Below are 27,173 nucleotides of genomic sequence, written 5' to 3'. Positions count from 1 at the left end.
TCATTCTTTTTAGGTTCATCACAACAGGCTGTGAAAGAATAGTTTTCCATATGAAGTAACAATTCACATTAGGTGTTATAAACTACAGGAATGGTCTCTGATCCCATAAAAATGAGTTAATCCTGCCATAATCTATTTAATAAGATATGAATAGATTCTGAATATCAATTATATTTACTGCGGAATTATTCCTGAGATAAATTTTAAGATGGTAACATTTAACATTTCAAATATAAAACTTATTTATTAACCTACCAGCAGATGGTACCCACACTCAACAATATAGCAAGTTACTGGAATTTCGTAACACATTTTTAACTAGCGGTCTGCAAAGTCACATTTCCATCAGCTGTTTTCTAAAAAAAGTTGAAAAGGATTAAATATATGTTATTAATTTTAGTACTGAAAACTTAAATGCTTAATCAAACAAAACATTCCTTTGATCCTTTGTGAACCAGTGTATTGTTTCATTTCACATTTTGCCAAGCTTGTTGTTTGCTATATTTTTATTACCAACAGAAATTGCCCCATTTAATATAAATCCTCGATGTAAAAATATAGACATATTTGAGTCCTTTTTGTGATTTGTGAGAGATTTCTTAATTTTCCTCTGCATCTCTTACTGACAAAGCACTGAAGAACCTAATCTTAATTCTTGACACTTGTTGAGAAGCAGCATCTTGAATTAGCTAGTTCTGAAAATTGAGATAACTCAAATGTTCTGCTTTCAGCCAAAAAAGGATGCTATAGTCACACAGCATTTTGAGAGTATTGGGGATTGCAGACTAGATGGTTAAGTTATTTATTGGAAATGTGTTCTCCATGCAGAATTCAGCACTTCTTTGTTAAAAATGAAATATAACTCTGGGCAGTACAGAGCTGTGTACTGATCTTATATACTGAAGAGAATTACTGATCCTATGGTTATCATTCAGAATTTAAATCAAACAAATGTACTATATTTTTTAGAGCCATCACAGGTTTTCTGTCTTCTTTGAAGAAAAATAATAAAAGTAACTTTTTGTTAAAATTGAGATATTCTCCATTTCATGCTTTCATACAAATAACTGAACTCTTGACTGTTGCTTACTTTCACCTGACACGAAATTCTCCTGAAAATTTTTGTGAAAATATCTCACTGTTGATTCACAATTGCCCAAAAAGTCTCTCAAACTTGCCCTTTGGTGCATAGTGGTCAAGAATGAAACCAGAAAAGCAACATCTCAATTCATATACACCCGGTCCAAGCATTATTCTACCATGGGGTTCAGTAGGTCTACAATACAAGTAATGAGATTRAGCTAAAACAGTGATCTGTTGTTTTTTCATCTTCCACTGGAAAAGAGCAAAGTTAATTTGCTGTATTTAAAATGAATTCCATTCAATTAAATTCACCTTTCAGAAGGCAGTATTAATTGTTTTTCAGAGTCTCAAATGTTATTTCTTCTCTAGACTGACATACCTTATTCAGAAACTGAGTCTTTTGCTAGGAAAGTGGTATGCCATAAATTTTCTTTAAAGACCAGAAAATAACATTTGAAAGCTAACAAGATATTTTGGTGTTTATCTGAACTTCTATATGTATCTGGATTTCTGGGGCTCCAAGACAACTGCAGAGCACAAATTAATCAAATCCTACCAGTAAGACTTACTAACCTCCTGTTGATATTCTCATGTGAAAAGTATAATAGCTATAGTTTGCCAAAAGCCAAGTTAGCTTAAAAGATTCTTCAACATGCATTGTCAGTTTTCACCACTGGTCTCTACTGGTATCTGAAGAATACTAGACAATTTACTAGTAAGTTTTAAAATATTCTTGCAATAGCTGCAAGTCTGTGTTGAGGAAGACCTTGTGATCTAATCAGTGACTACCAGAGCATTCAGACATTACTCATATATTAAAACTATCTGTATTATATCAAGACTCCACTATGTTTTTTTTAGCCACCAAAAGGTCAACCTGCAAGTTAAAACTTGMAGTTACACTGTAACTGTAAACTGTTTTGTCACTGGGAAGAAAGACGGGAGAGGCAAAACGAAATGTAAGCTTCTATCAAAAAGGAATGGAATTTTGTGCCATTAGAGTGAGAATTAGTGCATTCATTTTTTAAGTCAGTATACAAGATACTTCAATAACCCCAGCTTATTACTGCTCAAGTGATCTAGCATTTGTAAGCTAAASTAAACACGCAAAAGACATGAAACAAAGCTGGTATCTGAAAAGATGTCCAAACAAGCACGACAATCTGGTGTAAATGCCAGTTACTTTTAAAACATCAAGACATCACACGTATTTAAGAAAAGCAAACGTTTACTTCAAATTGCAGTATAGGCTTTTCAATCACAGAAAGAAAGAAAAAAACAGTGATCTGACAGCAGTCACATCCTGTGCAAAAAACTCAGGATACAAAAAAAAAAAAAAAAATAGCACAAAGTACTTGAGCTGCTTACACATTGCAGGATAAAGTAAATAAATACAGTAGCTGAAATATGGCACTCTTGTGACAAGACTAAATCCAGTGGAATGCCTCTGAAATAATTTTTATCCTTGTATTAGTAGCAAAGTCCCACCACCATAAAATAGTACGTTTTAAATAAAAACAAACTAAAATATTTATATCTAAGAGAAGGATTTTACACAGTTATATTTTAAGTGCAGAAAATGGGACTAGGGTGTAGACCGTTCTTTCTTTAAACTAAACTCCCACACACAAAATTCCATTCAATTTCAAAAGTAAATTTACATTTGAGGAAAAATGTTACCAAAGTTGCATAATTTCATTTGTTACTCCCACACCTGGAAGTTAAATTCTCAACAGTCTTGAAACATGAACGTTCATCATTAGCCAGTGGAAAAAAAAAAGGACTTGTCAAAAGCCCTTAGGATTTCTTTATCCTCTGAATAGTTTTGCTCTCCTACATCTTCAGACAGCAATCTCTAAGTTTGCAAACAAAAGAATGCAATATGCATCATACATCAAGAAAAGATGAAGTGGACGAAGAAGAACTTCCACGTTTTTGGATCTTTTCCTTGCTTCTTTCAAACTTCTTTATGATTTCAGTTACTATGCACACAGAGGAAGTGAGTCCCAGAAGAAACAATAAATCTGGAAGAGATAATTAGCCTGATTTTTAAAAATTTGCTCTTTAAGGCTGAGGAAAGATTTACAAAAGAACAAGACTTACACGACTTTTATGTTGCCTTCTAATCAGGAGAAATGAAGCAAGAATATTTGCAGGATCAGAAGATTAACATGCATCATTTATGCACAAATCATGAGGAAAGGTATGAGATTTCATCTTTTTAAAGTATTTCATAACCCTACTATTTTTATTAACATCCATGAAAACAAAGACCATTCTTCTAAGCAAGGTAATTAGATCTTATGCTGAAACAATATTGAGATTCTCAGAAATGACACTACAATAAAAAAGAATTATGTAATAACATGCATTTTATGGCAATCATTTATTTTTATGTCCAGAAAACTGCAGTGGTAATATTCATACAGAGGCTTAATGAGGCCATTAGCATTAAACAATAGTAGCAGCAATGTATCTATAGCCTCTTAAAATCCTATCTTTTTAATCTATAAAAAGAGTTGATTATTTAATAAAGGGTTGAGATTTATAGCTATAGGTATCTATATTTATAGAAAAATTGTTCATCCATTTTTGCCTGTATCAAAAGTTACAGTAAAAATCCCCAACATAAAACACCTAAGAAATCTTAGACAGTATTGATTCATTTTTGTATACATGTGTATTTCATCATGATTCTCCCCCAAAATAGCTAAAAGAATTATTTTTCTTAAAAAGAAGTTAGTAGCATTTTTATTTGTTGCATGGCTAAATGGCTGCAAAATACTCTTTAAACCCATTAGCCTTGCATGTAAAGATTATCCTTAATGTGCAGTGTTAAAGGGGAACTGTTCTTACCCAAGACACTAAGGCTCTCTGTTTGGAAAACCTTCTGAAGTGGAGGAAAGTAAATGACCAGTAACTGTCCCATTATAGATCCAAGGACCGCATAGCAAAACATTTTATTACTGCAAAGTCCAATCTCAAACACAGATTTTGCCTATAAAATAAACAACATTACATTGTATGTGTAATCTTAATTAATTGCCTACATGAGAAAATAATTCATAACAACAATCTTTTCATCCTCACTTTAAAAAACTGTAAATACTAGTTGTTGAAGATAACCCAGAATAAGTTCTGTATAAAGTTGATTTCATTTTCTCTTTGGTAAAGAGTGCAAATCTGTCTTCACAATGACTTGCACAGCAGCCTCCCTTTTCTGCAAGTACAATGCATGAAATGTCCTCTATACATTCTACAAGGAAGTGTTTGTGTTGACTTTGACATGACTCAGACAACAGTGCCAATGAGAGTAAATACAGTAAGGTGTATCAACAATCTTACTTTTCTCCAACTAGTAAAATATTCTGCATTCTTTCTCCCTTAAAACAAAAATGTAATACAGAAAGAATAGTTTAAATGTTCCCTTTATGTTATAGGTTTTATAGTTGCAAAAACAAAATAGTTAAGGCCTTCAAAAAATTTCATATTTTGGCACAGATTCTGAACTGACAGTTTTCCAGAAAGAAAGAGAAATCCAACCAAATGTAAACAACAATTCTAACCATACATCACTTTTGCTTTTATTAAAAGTTTCCTCTTTTATTAAAAGTTTCATCTTCCTTGCTCCCATCAGGACAGAAACATTACTACCAGTTCTGCATCATATGAACAACTTAAGGAAACTAGCATTGATACGTAATTTAAGAAATCCTACTYAGTTAATATGTGAAACTCTGAAGCTTAATAGCACATGTGAATTAAATATGCAAGAAAATATTCAAAACTGAAAGAACAAGATGTTCCTTAGAAGAAAAATACTGTCTGTGTAAATGGACAGTATGACTCACTTACCTGAGATCTAGAACTCAAAGCATTGAACATATCAAAAAATACAAAACAGGTGAAAGTCATGGTTGTGTCTCGAGGCGTTATTACATTGTCTCTTAACTGCCAACAAGAGAAAATGACACTGCTTTAGCATGTTTTAAATTCTCAACAACTGAACAAAGTTATTACAATAACTTAAATTCTACTAGCTAGCACATGAAAACAAAAACAATCCCTATTTGTCCCAAGCCACTTTAATAAATCCAGCAGCAAGAATTACAAGATTATAATTTACAAGATGTTCAGTCGCATCTTGGAATTACAATGACTCTTTATAAACATTCACATAAACAGATGGAATACAAGAATTCTATGATGCACTACCAAAAGTTCAATAACTTTTTTTCTGTACTGAGAAAAAGTTGAATGGCTGTTTTACAACTGTCTGGCTAGAAGATTTGAACAAGTGATTTCCATGAGCCAAGGTTTCTCAAATACATTTGAGACTAGAAAAGTCTATGTTAAAGTAGATTATAAAATAAGTATTTCCTCATTTCAAAGACTACTTTGAAATTCTTCCTCTCTAATCTGCTAGCTGAATACATTTTTAAGTAAGCACGGATAAAACTTGCAATTAATTACATACAAATTCTGAATTCTAACTGCTGGTATAAATTAAAATTAAGAGAAGTTATCTTAAGTTTGTTACTGCTCTGACTTTTGTACATGTCATACCTCTCTCCAGAAGACAAACAACGTTCCACACACAATAATTATTGATGAAACCAGTATTTTAACAATCAAATTTTTTGTCAAAATGCTGTCCTTCAAATTTCTTGGAGGCTTCTGAATAACGTCTTTATCCACAGGCTCCACTCCAAGACTTAAAATGAAAAAAATCTTAGATTTTTATCATCACAAAATAATTCCTTGATTCTGATTTAAGAGCTAGATCTTATGAGTTGAAAAAAATGATTTCTAGCCTCTTTTCACAGACTAAGAATCATCTCATCCAAACACACACTTGCTATTTTCACCTTCAAAGCACTGAGTTATAAGCATTAGTAACAGCCAATATTCTAACACTGCAGTACACAGAGTCCAAAAAGTATTCTATCAAAATTACCAGATGTCAGTTTTATTAAAGGAATCTACAGCATKGCATCCCCTATTTCTGTCACCTCGATCAGCTTAGTCCAGGGATTCTACTGCCGGTTCCCCTCTCTCTCTCTCTCCACCATCTCACCTGTAGTAAAGATGGTCAGAGGAAGGGCCCAGAGGAAAGCCAGACTTTTGCATGCAAGTTTCATGGGCATATCCACGGATCTTTAGGTATCCCTGCTGCCCCAACCACTGCTAGATACTAAGCAAACCAAAGAAACGAACATAGAACTACATTACAAATCCTGTAACTCAAATAAAACGTTTGCTTTTTGTTTCTCAAATGCATTATCATTTAGGGGGGGTTGTTTATTAGCAAACCTTTATCTTGCTGCGAAAGGACTACATGACCCCTAACAAAGATTAAAATAATTATTTACCTTTGAGCTGGAGGTCCATCCATAATAATATTGATCCATAAGATCTGCATGGCATTGAGAGGATTGGGAAAGTTCATTAATGTAGCCAGTGAGATTAAAGTCAATGCTGCTATACTCCTGTTGAAAGAATCCATTTTAAAACTTTCAGTATAGAACATTTCTGAAGATCCATTGGTAACTGCTTTGTTACCAACATTTCAAGCATTTAAGAGGAGATACAAATAGATTTTGATTGCTAAAATGACTGCTGTAATCCTAAATTTAAGAGGTAAGGCATGGATTCACTTAGAATACATCTTGACATAATCCTCATTTAAGAGGTGTTTCAGCAACTGAAAGAGAGGAGAATATGTTTCTTAAAATATCTCCTAAACTTTAAAATAACATTTCAGAGTTACCACTTACCTTCACCTAATTCATTTTTCTTTGGGGAACTGGGTCTCATGCTTTTTTTTTGTGTGTTCTTTTCAAAAAAGCAGTGCAAAAAGYAGAATTTTTAAACATGGTATTGAAAAGTAAGCTGCTTTTTACTTTTGAGATAAACACCTCAGTGTACCTGTCAGTAGCTTGACAAGCTTGACAAGTCAAGATACAGGGAACTTGGGAAGTACCTTAAATACCTATACCACCACTCATCATTAGCAAGAGGAAGAGTCTATAAAAAAAAAGATAGAAAACAGAATAGCTGCATGCAAGTTTAGTATTAGAGACCTCTCTAAACAAGTAGGCACTAATGGGGTTTGGTGCACAATTAAATGGTTTTGGACCTTACAGGTTGAGAGCAAGGCTTATAATACTTCTGAAATTAGCCTTCTGCTGACCTCCACTGTGTTCTGCCTGAAAAAAAAATGGCAGAAAGAAGGGTAACTCATTCTTCAAAATCCTGAGGCTACCATTCCCAAGGCTAGCAGGCAAGTATACTTCCTAGAGTATCTGAGCACAGATATTCAACAGAAGCAGGTCCCTTTGAGTCTCCTAGCAATATGTGACACTAGTCACAAGATGCAAAGTGTATATGACATTCATTCCAGTTTCTATACAAGTTTGAGTGTGTTTTCTCCAACTTTTGTAACCTCACTCAATCCCTCACAGAATGCTATGAATGCCACAGAAACACACATTAGCAACACTGCAAAAAGAAAAACCACGTTCCTGAACCCATAAGCAATGAAAGAGACTCAAAAGACATTTGAAAATAAGGCTTTATATAAACTTGTCTTCCTGTCTTATCTACAAATGATATAATTAGCACCATACGTGCACTGGAACATATACAAGAAAGGAAATCAGCTTCATGGAGCTAACTTTCATCCCACAGTGGGTACATGGATTACTAAAGAGAAACTGTCCTTCTGTTTACCCAGTTCACTCCATTTGAAGTGCATGTTCTGGTTAAGAAGAAAAGGATTACTGTGCTACAAGAGACACATCCTCTTCAAACAAGAACCTAGAACTAGCTGTCTTATTTCTCTCCAGCTTGTTGCTCATTGACTTTTCACATCTTAACAGGAATAACTGTAAAAAGGTTAAAAATATGCAAATTATTTGTATAATATGTATTACAGCATATACTATTATATATAAAATATATAAAGTCTGTTTATTACATTATTCTGATTCTTTAAAAATGAAACAAGTCACTAAGTAAAAAAAATACTGAAAATTCTATACCAGAAACCTTCCACCTTTCATCATTATGACCACTGATATTTTCTAGCAGGGTATATCAACAGACTATGCGAAGTCTACAATATTCATGTGAATTTACAGAGCATCTCTTTCATGATGCTTTCATTCATTCACAAAGCAGTTACAAGCTTCTGATATTGCAGTTAGAATCAATCTGATTGCAATTTTTAACTTACGTGCTCAGTTGAAATCTAACAAAATTTTTAATGTTATTATAAATTCCTTTACCCTCTTCAATTGCAGACCTACAAGTAAAAACAAAGATTACATCACCAGATAAATGAGGCTATTGTCAAAAAGCTTAAGTAGTAAAACACATAGGAGCATAAATAATTTCTATTTTATACAACATTGCAAATATGAAATGTGTGGAATTGAGATTTTTATAACCTTGACAGTTACTGTTTTTACTTTTCTATTATTATAAAATTTATCAGAATGATTTTCAATCCAACTGCTTATTTTAACTTTCACTAGTAAAATCTTCTCTTTGTTAAGATTCACCACCATCCCAGATGAGACTTCCTAATTCAATGTAGATGACTTAAAAAAACAAAACAAAAAAACCTTACAAAATACCATAGAAATGTAGGATGAAGACTTCCAAAAGCTATGTATTCTTATTGCACTGCAGTGTAGCAGAATCAAATACATACAGGCTTTCTTCTCAATCTCTAGCAGGTCACAACTCACCTATCACAATATCACTATTGTATCAGTAAGGAATTTTTTCTAACACTTAAACCAAGGTACTCCACTTTGCTGCAAATAAAGCTGACTTCTTTATTCCATTTCTTCACAGTCAAGAAGAAAAAATTAATCAGCATTCCTTTTTTTTCTTTTTTTTTTTAAACTTCTTACATCCCTCCTCCAGATTTTGCCAGTGCATTTTTTTTTTCCTTGCACTGTTCACCATTCTTCTCACTCTCCCATTTAGAACTCTTCTAGGGATGTGAGCAAAACTGGACAAAGCATCCCAGCAAAATCAAGGCCAAGGAAAGCTAAGAACTTACCACAGCTGTCTTATGTAATCCTCTGAATGCATCTTAAAATGATGGTCTTCTTGGACAACAGCATAAGGCTGTTGACTGAGTTAACACAGAACCTTTTTAACTCGTAGATCACTGACATACTGCTGCCTAGCTAGATTTTGTCACGTTTTACTTATATCTTTCACTTTTCCTGCCGAAGGACAAGCTTTGCACTTTCAGAGTTCTGAGGCTGGTAAGATGGCATTCAATAAAGACAGTGCCAAGTGCTATACCAGATGGGGGAAAGCTACCAAATTCAAAATGAAAGCCATCTGGCTAGCTAGCAGTCCAGCTTACACCACTAATAACCACTATCTTGAAGACTCTCATGTATTACTAAATGCAAAATAAGACTGTGTTAGCTACACTCTAAATATATTTGAAATTTATCAAGTTGATGAACAAGTAACAACTAATTGGTTACCAGAAGCTGGTAACTTGCTTTTACTTATTCTATTTAAATAGTTTATATTAAAATTATTTTTCTGAAACAAAAACACAGGAAAGCTGAATCAAACATATTGCTCTGTAAAATCTCCTAAATTGAAAGAAATGCTCTATCTCATTTTTATGTAAGATTCATGCTTCTGAAGTAACAAGTTAGATCAAGGTGCATCTTACTGAGGACTAGTAAAGGCACTATTTCACCTCAATTACCATTTTGCTAATACAATACAGAGCTAATACAACTCTACCTGGAGAAGCAGCACCACAGATCAGTATTTTAACACAAATGCATATGACCTCCTTTGTTATTTATATCTGATCTATGTCAGTAGTACTGCTAACACAACAGGTAGCAATACAGTGCACAAAGGCCAAAGTAGAAAAGCTCTATATTTGCAAATATGTTCTTATATTAACATACATAAAGGCAGAAATATTTCGTATTTGGCCACTGTGCTATTATCTTCCTGGGCTTTTTCTTTTCTCTCTCTCTCTCGCGCTTTTTTTTTTTTTTTTTTTTTTAAGGACTGTCATAGAGGTAACTACCATAAAAATCACTTACTTACCTGAGAACTCATTAATAACAGCTACAGTTACAAGTTCAAGGAACTTCTCATTTTTAAACACAGGCCACATTAAAATTATTTAATACAAGGTATCTACATTAATCCAACGTACATTATTGTCTGAAAATCATCATCCACAAGGATCATATCTGCTGCCTCTTTACAAACATCTGTTCCAGTTTGCCCCATTGCCACACCAATATCTGCAGCCTTCAGAGCAACAGCATCATTCACTCCATCTCCTGTCATAGCTACTACTGCGCCATTATTTTGCAGTGACTAAAGAAAGAGAAGAATTTAAATCATTTACTGAAATAACCCATCCTATGTAGTTATTCAAGACACAAGCTTTTTTCAAAATTTTTATAACTCTATGATAAAATTCTTAAAAAATAAAATGCAGTTGTTTATCCTAATGAACTTTTTACAGAAGATTTAAGGTTAAATATGAAGACATATTCAGATAGTCTAAAGTTAGGATATCCTAAAACTGCATTTAAGAAAAAGTCAAAAAACTCTTAGAAAATGACACAAAGAAAGCATTGTATTTAAACATTATCTTCCTCTTATATTTCTCCATATATTCCAGCTGTCCCACGTTTGACTTCCTTCTCTTTATTGTTGCCTTTCTGATTGTTCCAGTTGTTACACTGAATGTCCCTCTTCGTCAGCTTCTTTTATTAGCTTCTGAATTGAGATATTACCTTAGACATGGCTTGAAATTCAGGCTTTTATGCTGTTCTCAAAAGCATCAGAAATATGCTCTCTCAAGTTCCTAGTCAATTCAACTGCTGTGTGACACAATCTCAACCAACCCCTGGCCCCTGACATAGAAAAAAAGCATGATGTTTCCTACCAGCAGCTTCATATACCTTCTGGACACTACATATTTTCCCAGGTAGTACTTTCAAATATGCTTCTCTTTCAAATCAAATGCATTTCAGGTTTCACCTTGACACATTGTAGCCCATTATAATTTAAGTAATAGCATGACAAAACAGCGCCCACAGTAATGGTCCTATGTTCCAGCCTCTATTGAAACATACCTTTATAATTTTCAATTTATGTCGGGGACTGGCTCTGTAGAATACTGCAACCTGTTAAAAGCACAGTGAGCAAATGGTGAAAATGAGAGCTTGGTACTGCAAAGTTAAGAGGATACAAAAATATTTTCAAAGTCCAACTATGCCTCATTACATCCAAAGYTGAAGCATCAGTGAACTGTGTTTCTATTAGGGTGATATCATTAACTTCAGAGAAGATTCAAAGTGTTACCTGGTAAATAAAGTTAGCACTACTGATTTTAAGGTACCTGAGCACACTCAGTTTTAAAAACCCTCTCAAATCGTGAACCAGCTTGAGCTGTAACATCTTGAACTGCTGACCTCCCAGTCTAAATTTATGAAGGCAATTGCCATGCTGATTCTATAAATAATCTCCCTTTTCTTGTTGCCAGTACTATTAGCAAGCTACCCAGGACATTTCAATTTACTATATTATGTAGCATGGCATTAACACATCAAGGTTTTAATGTTTTATTAATAAAGAATCTAGTTTAGAATGAGTTAGTATTTTTCAGTATTTTGTGTCTCTGATGTACTCTGTAAATTAGAATTGCAGTAAGTGGAGTTTTCAACAACATTCCCTATTACTAGTATTTCACATCTATTTCTTTTCAAGAAGCAGGCGAAGGGATTAGACTTCTCAGCAGCCACATTAGACGATATACAAATTTTATAATACTACTGGATAGTTTTAATGAATTGCTACTATGCTTTTTAATAAATTTCTGGAAAATAATATGGGTCTCAGGTCAAACATAGATCATGCAGAAAGTAACTTCTGTAATTATTTCTAGTTATTTAAGGAAAGTCTATAAGAATAAATAATACAAAATAAACCAGAAATAAGCATCACAGTTTTTTTTTTTTCTAACTTTGTTAGTCACCGAGGAAAAAGACCCAATTCTGAGAGATGTACTTGTGTTCACTATAAACACACTTGCTTCTTGATTGTAAATATCAGCTTTTCCTGGATTACATCAGAATGCTGCAGTATAATTTTGCAGACTTCTGCAAACAGAGAAGCATTCTGAAGAATAAACTTTGCAACAAAGCCAAGTTTGAACCTCAGTTACATTTGATTATTACTTCATATTTACAACTACGACATTTCTTAAGTTATTTAGTCATTTCATAAGTATTAAGTAGCYAAATTAACACATAGTCCATTTTCAATATTCTTAGCCAGTGGTCTGAGATTGATTACCAGTCACTAAAGACAAAGACAGCTCCTTTTTTGAATTACAAAAGGCAGACCACTTGTGAACACGTGATTTCTAAACTTATACATACAGACTACTCAAATGAGAAGAAAAGTGACTTTAACATAAAAGATGGTGCTCACTGAAAATGAAAGGTGGTAAAACAAAAAAAAGAAATTCTCAGTGCAGGAACTGAAAGATAAATTGAACATGAGACACAAAGGTAATGAACTCACTAGAAAGATAATCTTGTAAGTTAAAAGAAATAAATCCTCATACAGCCATTCATCAAACTAACAGAACAAAATGGGTTGTTTGATCTGAGACAGCTTCCGTATTTCTGCACGAGAAGCTTCAGACTCTGATAATTTCCTGCATCACTTTTTTTTTTTCCTATTAGAACCGTGTTGTTAGAATGTCAGAAGTGACATCTTGGTTTTCTGCAAATAAAAGCATTTCTCAATATAGAATACTTAATGAAAAGCAGTAAAGGATATAGTATATCAAAGCATACCTTTGGTGTTATTTGAGAAAGCTGCTGAATATCCAAATCATCTATTTCTTCTCCAGATATTGCCWGTGAATTTTTAGAATACAATCCCAGGCGGCTAGCTGAGGAAAAAAAATAGTACTATAATAATTTAACTTTATTTAAAATCATTAGGCAGCAAAATTTTGTTTTTATGCTTATTAATTCCTGCAGAATTTCAGAGAATCATAGAATCAGTAAGGTTGGAAGGGACCTCTGGAGATCATCTAGTCCAACCTCCCCACTCAGCAGGGTCACCTAGAGCATGTTAGACAGGGTTGCATCCAGGCGGGCCTTGAATATCTCCAGAGAAGGAGACTCCACAACCTCCCTGGGCAACCTGTGCCAGGGCTCCGTCACCCTCACAGTGAAGAGATTCCCCCTCACAGTCAGGCAGAACTTCCTGTGGTTCAGTTTCTGCCTGTTGCCTCTTGTCCTGTCACACGAGACAACTGAAAAGAGTTTGTCCCCATCCCCTTGACACCCTCCCTTCAGGTACTTGTACACATTGATAAGATCCCCCATCAGGCTTCTCTTCCCCAGGCTGAAGAGGCCCAGCTCTCACAGCCGTTCCTCACAGGGCAGGTGCTCCAGCCCTCTGATCATCTTTGTAGCCCTGTGCTGGACTCTCTCCAGTAGCTCCATGTCTCTCTTGTACTGAGGAGCCCAGAACTGGACACAGGACTCGAGATGAGGCCTCCCCAGGGCTGAGTAGAGRGGCAGGATCACCTCCCTCGACCTGGTGGCAACACTCTTCCTAATGCGCCCCAGGGGACCATTGGCCTCTTGGACACAAAGGCACACTGCTGGCTCATTTCAGATTTGAAAAGCCTACAGCAGTACTCTTTTATTTTGATTCAGTATACTGAAGTAARTAAGCTGAACTCAAACATTCTATCAAGTCTATTCTAATCAGATACTTCCTCCTTAACCTTTTTGCAGGTAATAAGGTCTCTACCTCATTGTGGCCAGTGCCACATGAACATAAAAGCTCAGTCCTTTCTAAAGGATTCACAGTTCAAAAATAACAAGACAAAAAACAAACACASAGATAAAGCAAATAAAAAAATGAAAAGATATCCTAACTGTGAAAGTTCTGCTAATTTGGGGATGTACTTCTTGCTTGCACTTGCAACTTTTTAAAATCATTATCTTGTACATAAAGAATCCATATTCTAGTTAAAATATCTGTATTTTAAGATACTGTATTGTAAAAAGAAGTTAAGTAGCTTATTTAAACATTTATTAAAAGCACTTAAGGTTCAAACTTATATGGAAAAATTGAGTCAAAGCATTTAAAGGGTCATATCTATCCCAAATGCTCACTGTCAGTGGCTATCCTAGTTTCTCCCTGTTGCCATAAGATACGCATCCAATGCGGGGAGTGAAAATAYAAGAATCTAAAGTTAAGCACGTAGTATAGCAGAATACAGCAAACCTGATACATATCATTTCAAACAGGAAATCTGATACATAAACCGAATCAAAAAAACTATAACTACAGCTCAAGTTGAAACGACTGAAGTATCACTTCAGACTTTCTTCCCCCTCACACACACACAGTTCCACGGTGTCACCTACAGACTGTATGTATACCAGGTTAGTATATCTAGAATTCAGATGTTGAAGACTTAATATCCACAACATTTTATAACATTAACTAGGTGATTGTCAACACCGAAAACAAGTCAGTGAACAATTCATACCAATGGCAATTGCAGTCTCCTGTGAATCTCCAGTAATCATTTTTATTGCAACTCCTGATGTGATAAGCGTAGTAACAGCTTCTTTTACACCAGTCCGTGGAGGATCAATTATTCCCACAAGCCCCAAAAAAGTCATCTGTCCTAACTCAGGACCGGAAGCTAAAGCCAGAACTTTTAAGGAACAACGAAAAGTAAGTTAATATTTGAAAATAAAATTTATACCAATGCTAATACTCGTTTTCCAAAATGAAAACTAATAACATACATATTATAACATACTAATAACATACTAATAACAACATAGATGTTAGTATATTGACCAAAGGCCTTGATGCTAAATACATTTGAGTAAATTCGTTTATCTGGGTATCCTACCTGAAATGAACCTATCACAAGCAGATGTTTAGAAATAAGACCTAAATGAACTAGTAGACTAGGACAAAGCAAAGGACAAAGACTTCAAATTCTTATTAATCCACTAGCAATTTCTGTTATATTCAGTATTTAGAATAGTCTATTTTCATATATTCYTTTCTTCTAAAAAATATCTACCAACTCTACCTATTTCAAATTTTAAAGAAAATTTTCCCATTTGTTTTCAGATGAAACTGTGTATATTTTCACCATTTGGAAAGAGAACAGCATCTCCATTTGTGGTTTCTGTGTACATGCACAGTCTTCTATACAACAATATGAAAGGGAGACCAGTTAATGTTTTAATTTTTAATTTCGCAGATTTTATCAAGTATACGCTAAATATTTTCTTAGGTTATTTTCACAGTAGGAATCTTAATTTCAATTTATTTAAAYGACATTATAGTTGTAAAAGGAGCAAATTCACTTTTTTGAAAACATAAYGTGACATTAGGTATTCTCTTTGACAGTGAGTGGCCTGAAGTGAATGCAGAAACAACCATCTGAACAAAATAAGCACAAATTGGTACCACTCCTGGTACAATGCCCTTTCAATTTCTATTAATTTGAATCTCAGGATTTCATAAGTCATACTACCCATGCCTTCACATTTAACAGCTTTGGATGGACTTAACAGTCAGACATAACAGTTTGCATCTATRCTTTCTTTTTACAGAGACCAATGAAGATAGTCATGTATCTTGCATAATACCTGCCTGCAATCCACCTCCTCTCAATCACCTTRTGAAAAAAAACTTTCAGTTTTATTTGAAAACTCTGCATAGCCTGTTACGATTAAAATGTAATCTAATAACATCTTCTAACCCACAATCTGTTATGCTGGCCTAACTCACAAAGATACCATGCACCAAAATAAGAGAAATGGATGCATCTTGGTACTACTCACTCAGGGAAAAAAAAAAGAAAAGAAAAGAAAAGAAAAGAAAAGAAAAGAGGCATGGAAGCTATTAAGTCAAGTGTACTGTTCTGTTGTGATGGTCATATGCAGGAGGAAAATTAATTGTATTATTATACAGCCCTTAAAATCACAGCACCCGTTTTACACCTTCCTCTATTTTAAAGTAAAACTGGTCAACCCAATGGCTCTCCTCCCCAATGTTTGTTTCTTAGTTTGAGGAAAAAAAAATAATAAAAAAAAAAAAAACAGAAGAAGCAAGCAACGACATTAAAAAAGTTATTCCAAGACACTGAAATGGTCTTACCCCTAAGTCCTGCAGAGCCCATAGATGTCTTCTCATGCTGGTATTGCTCTCTCTGCTGCTGTGCAAGAGGTAGGATCTGCCCCTTGCAGTTATATGATGTACAGTACCTAATGACTTGTTCATAAGCACCTTTCATAAAGCAAACCTCTGGTTTGTCCTAAAAGGAAAAGAGAATTGTCATGTGCACATGCATTCGTGTGTATACATGTAAACATAAATATATATATACACACACACACCAGTATACATATATATATATACACACACGAGAATGACATTTGTATCTATACTTTCCAAAAACTCTTCAAAACACGTAATGCAAATCAAAATTAAATTAAAAAAAAGAGATTGAGAAGGTTTAGAAATATCCTTCTATACAGTGTACATTCAAGAGTATTAACATCAAAAAACAAAAAAACAAGCTAAAACTAGTATCCCATTTCACTAGACCATGTCACACACAGCAGACACTGGGGTCAATTTCTTTATTATCTCAAGAGATTAAACATGGAACAGAAAGAAAATCTACACAGAACTTCAGGCCTGAAATGACATCTAGCTCATCATCTGACCACCTTTTTTCTTGCATAGATCGTTAAACATGACCTTCACCCTTGAACCAAACACCTAGCAACTTGATACATTTCTCAGAGAGCCATCCAGCCTTGATAGTTTCAAGAGAYTGAGAATCCACCACTTACCTTGCATATTTATTCCAATGGTAAATCAACTCATCTGTACCCTTTCCCTCTTTCCCCTTAAGATGTGCAGCCTCAGTTCAATTCTCAATCACTTATTATATCAGTCTTTTAAAAATGTTGATATCAAAACCAAATGCAATGTTCTTGCATCAGACACAGTAAAACTTTACACAAATAAAAATCACTTAACAATTCCCACTCAGTACTTTTTATATAGACAGGAGATTATACAATCATATTCTCCATACAGATAAAAGGACTCAAATGCTTTACCTCCAAAGCAGAGTTTACTCTGATACTTGAATACTGTCAGCAAGTTATTTTTATTGGTCACAAATACTAGGAAATTTTTAATAAAGCCAAAATCTGGGCTTCTGTAGCACATACTATTCAGAATGCTCCAATTACCAGACTAGTCAGAAAACAGGAATTATGTAGCAAAAACCATTTGTAGTAAAAATATTCAGCTTACTCTAAGTGAAGTACGTGTGTGTGTGAAAGCAGTAGAAGAAACAATGGAAAACAGGTTAAAAGAATGACCTGTATAGACAATATAGAACACTGGTGACAGCCAAAAAAAAAAAAGAAAAGAAAGAAAAAAAGGTCGCTGAACACTGAGGAATGTGCTGGCAACATCAAAATCAAAAAGCCTCTGTTTTCAAACAAAAGAAAGTTTAACTAAATATCTACGCATCTTCTTGCTCTTAATTCATTATGTAACTATGCAGTCCTGAAAGAGCAAAAGATTTACAGAATGGGTTTAGATATTTGAGGGGGAGGGAAAAGGAAGAAAACAGATATATATTCAAAGTCTAGGATATCAAAATACTGAAAATAATTTCCCAGTGTGCCTCTATAGAAAGAATTTCTTGTGATTCTCAGCCATTCTTCACAGCTTGAAACTGAAACTAGATCTACTATCAAACCATAATCTCAAGACTGTGCACTGCACTGCTAGCTTCTACTAACCTCTGCAGCAAAGAATGAACACGTTCATTAGCATTCGTAACTGTTCTACAGAAAGCAGCACAATACAGCCAATATACAATGAAACAGTGACTGAAGTTTACCTGCTGTGTTCTGTGGACACATTTAACAGCCATCCATTTTTGCTCTGAGCTGAAAGGATATTCAGCCTTCCTTATGTAGTCCTCCTGGAGTCCATCTAAACCCATCTGTATAAAACAGAACAAATACCATAATATCAGACCTCCTGTGTTAAAACAGCTAAACAATTTGTTGGACTTTTTGAGATGAGTTGGTTAAAAAAAAAAATCATTACTTGGTTAAAAATCGGTGTAAGCTCCAAAGATGCTCTTGAGCATTCTGTTCCAGTTTAGAACTTCTGACAAGCTGGCAGTGAAAAAACCTGGAAGCTTCTTTCAGGCTTCAGCCTCAGTCAGATAATGTAAGATTATACAGTAACTTTGATCCAAGCATCTTTAAATACAATGTAGATTAMAATCATCTCACAAACATAAGTCTTACAAAGTAGTTCTTAGTCTGACAAAACACACTATATCTACATAGTGGATGTAGTAGCACCAATGGATTTTTCTGTTATCTTGTTTCTATATAATTTCTCTGCTAACAGGCCTAGAAAATAACAGAAGACTGCAGCAAAATCCAGAGAGGGCAATCCACTGATCTGTAGTTCACAGGATCCATTCTGAAATGAGATTTTTAACTGTCAGAATCCACTAAATTTTTAAGCTGAAACTCACTGACCATGAAGACTCCAGACAAGTCAGAGAAAATGCATTTCCATTCCAAATGCTGTTCTTTCCCCACCCCAGCTGCAATTCACCTTCTATGCTCTAGCTTTAATCAACTCCAAGAAAATTACACATGAAAGAAGCTGCAAAAGCAGCAGCCTGGTGCAAACAATTCTTAGTATTTAAATAGCTTCACAATTTGTTAAGTATCACCTACCTCCCCTGTCAGCAACAAATATGAGACATCCTCATTCTCTATTCCTATGTGCTCTTAGCAAAATAATATCACTCTTGTCCTTCCCAGTCAAAAATGGGAGGCTTAAAAGGAATCTCAGTAAAAAAATAAATACACCCTGTATCTCAGTTCCTTGGGGAAAGAAATATTGTAGTGTGTTCATCTTTTAGTATCTTTAAGTTTACTCAAAATTACAGAAAATCAAGTACTAAGACTCTCTGCCACACTTCTCAGTAGCTCTAACAGACGTATCACAGAATAAAAACAATACTTAACCAGAGTAYTCACAATTCAAACTGCCTATGTCCAACATTTAAATGCATTTAAAAGCCACAAAAAGTAACAGTATATTAACTAATCAATTATCCACTTATTACTGCTGCTGGTAAAAATTAGAAAAAGACAGTAATTAATATTCAATAGGTCAGTTAATACTGTTACTCTGCCTGCTACAACCTAAGTGTGCAAAGTAAGTGCAATTAAAGATTTGATTTCAATTTTAAATAACTTACTGAATATCTTCCTCATTTTTCACAATGTCCAAAGATTTTCAACAAGTAAGAAACATATACAAAAGATCAGCAGTTGCAATAAAAATCTAGGAAGTGAGGGAAAAAAGTAACTCTTCCCCCTCATTCCTACATACCTCCTACCTGCCAAAAATGAAAAAAGCAACATCAAGTACAAACCTTCATAGCAAGTGCAATTAAAGCTCCTTCTGTTGGCTTCCCCATTAAGGTGTTGTTCCTAATCAGAGCATCGTTGCACACACAACCAGCCTAAAAGATGAGGAAGGGAAGGAGAGAAGAGAAAACAGAACACAAGTAAATATCATACACAACTCTTGTGTTAAGTCACTGATTAAAACACATCTCTGTGCSAAGATCTCACCTCAACGATTTTGCCGATGGATGGGTTGTTATAACCATGAATAACATCACCATCGAGTATCACTTCTCCAAACCTGTTATACCCTACTCCAGTAACCTGTAAGACAAACAGCCAAATGGAGTATAAAATGCAATGTTTACTGGGTTCATAAATTGTCTGAACTTCAGCTTTTTACAATAAAAAAAAGTAAAACAAGATCATTCGTAATGACTGATTTTACCCAGTATGAATGGAGTCTCCTAGTCAAYCTCTAATGTAGCAGATTGAGATTAAGGAATCAATATTCTAAAAATAACTGAATTCTTCAATGAAATACATTTGACACTAATTTTCAAATGTACTCAGAGATTTATATTTAGAAGAAACTAAACATTAGCAATTTTGTTCCTTGTCAAAAATAAAAAACACASTGTACATTGTTTCCTTACTCTGCAAGGACATGCTTGCAGACTTCRGGGATCTTTTTTGTCCTTTATTTATTTAGTTATTTTTAATAGTGTAGAAGTTTCTAATTTCTTTCTCCTATCCTCACTCATCCTGGTTAATAATGCATACCTCTGCAGGGGAATGGAAATATGGAGCTGGAGTCCTACTTTCATCTAGGAATAAGGAAGACAATCACAGTTTGGTAAACAGCCTCTCAGTTGATACCAAGAGATGTTAAAGGTTTTTTTGTTTGTTTTTTTTTTGTTTGTTTGTTTTGGTTTTTTTAATGCATAATATGTAGGCATCCCATCAAGATCTTAAAAAAAGAGTTCAGGTTTACAGTATAAGTACCTAATMTATTTGACAGACATTTCAAATTCTCTTTCAATTACAAAAAAGGAAATKACTTTACTTGTATGTAAACTAATTATGTTAGCAGTGAAATATGTATATTTCTATAGATTTCTAAGAGAGAATAAATATTTGAAGTATAAATAAGCACAGGTAAGTACCAGGAAAGAGTAAGAAAGGATTCCAACATTCATTCTTACAAAAGTCAATGACAAGACCTTCTGTTAGCTGTGAGGTGAATAAAATCCTGAATTAAAACAATTTGGGAACTTAAGAAATTGTTTAAAAATACACTAACATAAAACTACACCTCATTTCACATCTTGCTTCTTATTCATTACTGCTACTTCTGCTTTTCTTCTTTTTTTTGCATTTACTTCAGGTTTCATAGCAACTCCCCAACCTCAGCAACCAAATGTCTTGCTCCTACTTTTCGTAATGAACGGAATTTGAAGTAACAATGATAGTAGGCTTGGAATGAAGGGCTCACACAATACATTAAAGCTTTTAGCCAAAAATTGGATACTTTATCTATTCTAAATATTCCTAATATGCAAGTTTATTTTTCACACTTGTAACAGCAAAAAAGTAGCCTTACTTTCCATACTGAAGAAAAATGCCAAATCTTTCAGTTTGCCTCTGTAATGAATCTCACCATCTGCCTTTTATTATAAGTTACGGCCATGAAGAGCAATATTAACATTACCTATTATACTAATAATTCTGTATTATTCAAGCCTTCCGTGATTACATCTGAGACAAAGGCTGAAATACTGAATGAATGGACAAACAGGAYTAGCCAGAAGCTGAGAAATCAAGACTTGCTACAACAAATTTACACTTCCTTAACTTGCACTTTACCTGCCGTACTCAGGACTATTTCAGCTGATACAATCTATAAACAAAGAAGTACAAGCACAAATTAAAGCAACAATCTCACTACATACCTCAGCATGCTGCCCATCYGAAGTAAAAATATGAGTTACAGTCATTTCATTCTTTGTGAGAGTTCCAGTTTTATCTGAACAAATTACATTACAACAACCTGGAAGAATCAATTAGTAAAATGATCATTGTTAAGAACAATTTGAGTAGCTAATGAGGACAGAAATATCCAAGACAAAAAAAAAAAAATCTAGAAATACTGCAACTGTTAATGTTAAATCTCATCATCTTTTTTCACCGACAGCCAATTTGCAACTACTTATAGATATGCAAGGTTCTTTTTTTGGATTTATTAGACAAAGTTCTAAATACACAGATAGTCTGAAATGCTCCTACTCCTACTCATTATCTCCTTATTTTTATATTGCTATATCTCTCAAGTCTCAGACTCCCAGTGAGAAGGAAACTTAAGACCCTGCTTTACAGCAGTTATTCTTTATCAAAAATGGTAACTTACTACTAAAACTACGGTTTTAGTGAGACTGAAAAGATTTTAGAAGTGTGAAATTCGTATATGCTGTTTTAACTCAGAAAAAAAAATCATCTTGAAAGTGTTGCAGCTTCTTGATATTTTTCTGAATGCTTGCTGGTATTGCCAAACCRATAGAAAACCTTCCAACACTAACAAAATACAGCTAGAGAAATTTGAAAATATTTTATTTCTATCTTCAATATAAGAAAAGTTAAAATACAGCAAAAAAAAWTATTTTGTGTCTAGAGTGCTACATGTTTAATGATTGAAACTGCATACAGAATATTTTTAAACTTTAACATTTTTAAGTTTCAATAGAAACAGCAAGACTGAGGGCACATACTGATTACAAAACTTTTTCTAATACTCGTATTTGTTTCCAAACTATTCCTAAATTTATGCCAGAAAGTTAGTTTAAAAAACGTTTCATGTTATTTAATCAAAACCTCTTAATAACAAGCTAAAATTTTCACTATTTTCACTGTTCCACTGTGAACAGAGAGTAGTCCATAGATCCTTTCACACATGCAGTTTAGAGAATTGCTAATGTGATATGCTATTAACCAACAAACTCCAATAGGTTACAACTCAGTTCAAAAACTGAGCAGTCATAGGGCCCACAAATATGTAACTGATTCTTAACTCTTTGTGTAAAATGCATTCAATTTAGAAATGGTGTTTTTAAAGTACTACTATTTTGCTAGCAAAACAAAAAAAAAATGCCCGTTTAATGCTAGTCATTAATAAATACCTTCAACTTTGTGTTAATTTCCTAACATTCATATCAAAGTAGTATCCTAAGTTAGTCTGGTCATACCTAAAGTTTCAACAATAGGCAGTTTTTTCACAATAGCCCTTTTCTTGACCATTCTCATTACCCCAAGGGCCAGCGTCACTGTTACCACGATCGGTAGTCCTTCAGGGATTGCAGCTACTGCCAAACTGAAACAAAAGTAAATATACAAATCTTGCCTTAGAATGTCATACATTAATACACAGTAAAGATATGTTTACAGTCAAAAAGTTTTTTGGRGGTAGCAAGGTTAAAAGTGCAAGGAAGCAGCTGCCATTTGATTCTCATCAATGTATCTTTCATTCCAAAAAACACATTCTGAAGATAGCAACAGTATGCGACAACTTAGATGCTTCTACTCATTATTTGTGCAAAAGTATGAAGAAAGCTTGAGGGGAAAAAAAATCAATTTTAAGTCTGTTTTGCACACAAAATACTAAATAGGACTGTGTAAAGCAGCCCAGATTGCAATGAATATGGGTAGTCAGCACTGAACAAGTCTGTCTGGAAAATGCTACCACTTAAGTGACCAGTGATCCACAGCTGTTACTTCCAGATCATAATACGGCAGTATGCTAAGTTTTGAATAGCACTGAAAGCCCTTCGGAGACACCTCCTCGCCTCCCCAAACCTCACACAAAACACACCATCAGAAACGCTGGTAATAGTGTAAATAAGATCATGATAACTCTTTACACAATGCTCMAAGATGCAGTTCAAGGAGCTCACTGCTTTGATGAAAGTCTCTATAGTCTGATCCTGTCTGTTTYTTGAAGCAGAACTGTCCTATGTGCTGTCCATGTAATTAACACAATCTGCAATGTTTCTGAGAGTAAACTAGATCATCTAAATGCAGGTTTATTCTCAACAGACAAGACCCTGGGATTAAATTTCTGTAACATTCTAGAAAACAAGCTAATGAACTACTATATGATGGAAGACTTCCAGTCACTCCAAATTTTGTCTAATTCCACTTATAAAATTACATTTTCTTTATTTACTCAGTGATGGAAATTTAAATTACACAACTTTGTTCATTGTCTGTTTACCAATCTTCCAAAAACTACTCAGAAATCACCACATAACTGCGTGGTTTGAGAGACTGGGAAGTACATACCATATCATTAAAAAGAACATGAACAGCCATTGCCTTTTTACAGCACAAAGCCAATTTTTGTTTTATGTCACCTATCTGAACTTAAAAGTAGAGTCTGTGTGCAAGCATGTATCATTAGCTTTCAAATACTTAGTTAGGATGAACTATGCTATTTATATACAACAGAAAAAATCTTACCTCACACCAATTGTGAACATATCAAGGATATGCTTTCCTTGCAACCAGCCAACCAGCATGATAATCCCTATAAACAAAACAACTGTTTTAACAAATACCAGTACATGCTGTAGCTTAAAAAAAATATTAAAAAAACCTCACAAAACACACACCCTCAACCAAGCTTATCATAATGCTATTACAAAGATCTAAGTTTGGGAGCTCAGCAGTATTTTTGTTTCCCTCACTTTTGGAGCATGGCAAAACTGAAGAAAGGTGCAGCCAGCCTAGTCACACAATCATATTAGWCGGGAGGTGCTCACTTATGCTCATCTTGAAGAACAACACAAGACAATTTAATGGGGAAGATATAGGGATTACATCATAATCTATAATTATTTTATGTAGATTCTCTTACCAATTATACCAAAGGAATATAAGGATAGCTGTTTTCCTAAGAGATCCATGCTCTTCTGCAGAGGTGTCTTTGGAGCCTTGGTGAAAGGTAAACATGAAACAGTTAACAAGCACATGTTAAATAAGCATAAATTTTATCAGAATTTTTTCCAAGTGTGCAAATTTCAAGACACTGTCAGTGACTAAAATGCAGTTATACTGTATTTTTACTTTCTGAAAACACAGGGCTACTTTGTTCCACTTTTTTTTTTTTTATGTAAATTGCTCATATCTTTTTTCTTGTTCTGTTTTTCATCAGCTATTATACCTTTTATAATACAAATACTGCACATAATCATATTTTCTTCACACATCTATTAATGTGGTCTCCTCTCCAGGTGACTGGATAGCAGCATTCCCCCGAAAGATGGTAGTGAGGCATTACAGGTACTAGCATGAACTCCTGGCTGGCACACACACAACACTATCTAGTGCTCTTATTTGCTCTGTTTTGGCAGATTTCAGATATATGGCTGGGAGTACTGCGTACTGTACYAGATCTTGCCCTGACAGCTGTAGATAAGACCGTCACCTTATGACCCTACTTTGGTCAGGAAGCCAAAGAGGAGGCTAGAAAGCCCTACAAACACACACTCAAGAGTCTGCCTTTTCACATGGGCCTGAGAACTGCAAAAGACAAAATCATGGTGGCAGTTTGGTATCCACAAGTCAAAGGAACCTTGGAAGGATAAGGCAGAGACCATGAAGCAGCAGAAGGCACATGCATCACCCTAAAGTACGCTCCTAATCAAGGGAAAATCTAGTCCTCTGTGTGCAATGTACAAATCTGCCATGCAAATCCCTCCCTTTTTCCACTTGAAAAATACACTTGCCCAAATTGTAATGAAATTTCTTCCATCCCTGAATAGGTTCAGAACATTATTTAACAGTTAAATTATCCATAGCTGACCTAAAAAATATTATTGCACAGAATTCAATTACAACTTTCATGTTTAAGAGCTTGTTTCACTAGAGGAAAGAGGAAAGGTAAATAGTAAGAACAGCATAATTAAGTTTAAATTTCTAAAGAATAAACCAACTCAATCTCAAAAATACAGAATTTTAATGAAGTTTACAACTGCACTCTTCACTCTTACCTCTTCTGCTTGCATCATTTTGAAAACCTCCCCAAATTCAGAGTTTTCTCCTGTTCCAATAACTATCCCCTAAAAAAAAAGGCAAATTAACTACGAAGTATAATCTTTTCGTTAATGACGACTCCTGATACTTTGACTCATATAGTCAAAGAGCTCAAATACAGCTCAAATAGTAAGCAGTCTGCTGCGAATTTCTTTAACTTTATTCATAAATTTACCTCTTGGCACAAAGAGCATAAGTTTTTTTTTTCTTAAAAACACTGTCACCTCTATAAAACAGAAACTTACATTCTGTACTAAAGCATTTAGTAATGATCAGTAACAACTCAGCACAACAGCTGTCTAACATCAGCTAAAACATTATTTTAGTTAGGGATTTTCAAACTCTGATATGTGAATGTTGTTCTAGAAGCCAAATTCCACATCCTAGAAGAGAATTCACATTCCCCCCTTCCCTCCCTCCCAACAGATTTGAGCACTGTTGGTCCTAAATAAATTCTAGATAAAGCAGCAAGACTCTGCATCTGAAAAAGCACTAATGGGAGAAGTATTGCAGTATATGGGAGAAGTACTGCAGTATATGRGAGTTAAAAGTCATCCATATCTAGTATAAGGGTGAATTTCTATTACTCTAGAAAAATCAAAGTATACGTAGTCATTAAAGTAATTTTATCAATGAACAGGTAAACTTTAAAAACAAGAATGGCTTCTTTCAAACAGTTAAAGAATGCAGAATATTCATCCTTATCGRTAACAATTTTACCTTTGCTTTTCCACATCTGACCAGTGTTCCCATGAAAGCAATATTACTCCTTGAAGTTAGGTCGCCATTGGTTGCTGCTGGCTGAGGAGCTGTAGATTTAGTACAAGGAGTTGTCTCACCTGTGAGACTAGATTCATCAATAGAAAGATCCATAGCCTTTGAAAACAAAATATACAAACTTAGTAAAAAGTATTTTAGGCAGGGTTTTATAAGAGGTCAGAAGTGATTATAAGAATCTCCTGACATTTACCATTAAAAATATTATAACCAATTTATTCATATGGTAGGCAGCCATACATTAATATCAACCATGTTGTAAGGATCAATGAAACAAGTAAAWAAAAGTCACATGAACAAGCACTTGTACAAAATATTGCAGCAATGCACTTGCTTTGCAAAGTCAAAGTTTATTCATAATTTGATTTTTTTTTTTTTATAAAACTGTTGAGAGGTTGCAATTGTGATACACTCCACCATCAAAAAACCCAGTTAACTGGGAATGCAAATGTATGTACATATTATCATTCCCTCAATTCTCTGATCACTTTCCCCATCATTCCACCTATTATAGCCCATTAAGAATTGGCTATCAAAAATTCTATTTTATACAATCATCCATAAAATCTCAATAGGAAAAATGTTATTCAGGCTACAGTCAAAACAGACTGTAGAAACAGAAAGGCTGTCATATTTTGGTTTTAGGTACTTTTTTTTTTTTTTTTTTTTTTTTTT

At 34.3% G+C, this 27,173-nt stretch overlaps 1 protein-coding gene across 1 annotated transcript in view; it reads right to left on the bottom strand.

Annotated features, from left to right (window-relative positions):
• Positions 1–2,293: 2,293 nt before the first annotated feature.
• ATP2C1 (ATPase secretory pathway Ca2+ transporting 1) overlaps positions 2,294–27,173 on the bottom strand; it is a 51,576-nt gene continuing 26,696 nt past the window's right edge. The window contains exons 8-27 of the mRNA XM_085311850.1: positions 26,442–26,597; positions 25,679–25,747; positions 24,544–24,619; positions 24,147–24,213; positions 22,877–23,001; positions 21,590–21,687; positions 19,866–19,961; positions 19,664–19,753; positions 18,095–18,199; positions 16,324–16,480; positions 14,687–14,857; positions 12,966–13,063; positions 11,235–11,285; positions 10,301–10,467; positions 8,321–8,389; positions 6,456–6,572; positions 5,650–5,797; positions 4,939–5,034; positions 3,940–4,081; positions 2,294–3,107 (exon numbers count right to left, since the gene is read on the bottom strand). Of these exons, the coding sequence (XP_085167976.1) occupies positions 2,971–3,107; positions 3,940–4,081; positions 4,939–5,034; positions 5,650–5,797; positions 6,456–6,572; positions 8,321–8,389; positions 10,301–10,467; positions 11,235–11,285; positions 12,966–13,063; positions 14,687–14,857; positions 16,324–16,480; positions 18,095–18,199; positions 19,664–19,753; positions 19,866–19,961; positions 21,590–21,687; positions 22,877–23,001; positions 24,147–24,213; positions 24,544–24,619; positions 25,679–25,747; positions 26,442–26,597 (2,235 nt within the window). The 3' untranslated portion in view covers positions 2,294–2,970. The remainder of the gene's footprint in view (positions 3,108–3,939; positions 4,082–4,938; positions 5,035–5,649; positions 5,798–6,455; positions 6,573–8,320; positions 8,390–10,300; positions 10,468–11,234; positions 11,286–12,965; positions 13,064–14,686; positions 14,858–16,323; positions 16,481–18,094; positions 18,200–19,663; positions 19,754–19,865; positions 19,962–21,589; positions 21,688–22,876; positions 23,002–24,146; positions 24,214–24,543; positions 24,620–25,678; positions 25,748–26,441; positions 26,598–27,173) is intronic.

Source organism: Rhea americana, unplaced genomic scaffold (genome assembly GCF_003343005.1).
Source record: "Rhea americana isolate MKP2758 unplaced genomic scaffold, rheAme1 scaffold_35, whole genome shotgun sequence".
NCBI lineage: Eukaryota > Metazoa > Chordata > Aves > Rheiformes > Rheidae > Rhea > Rhea americana.
Note: the sequence above shows the minus strand (reverse complement) of the source record. Positions and strands in the feature narration are given on the sequence as shown.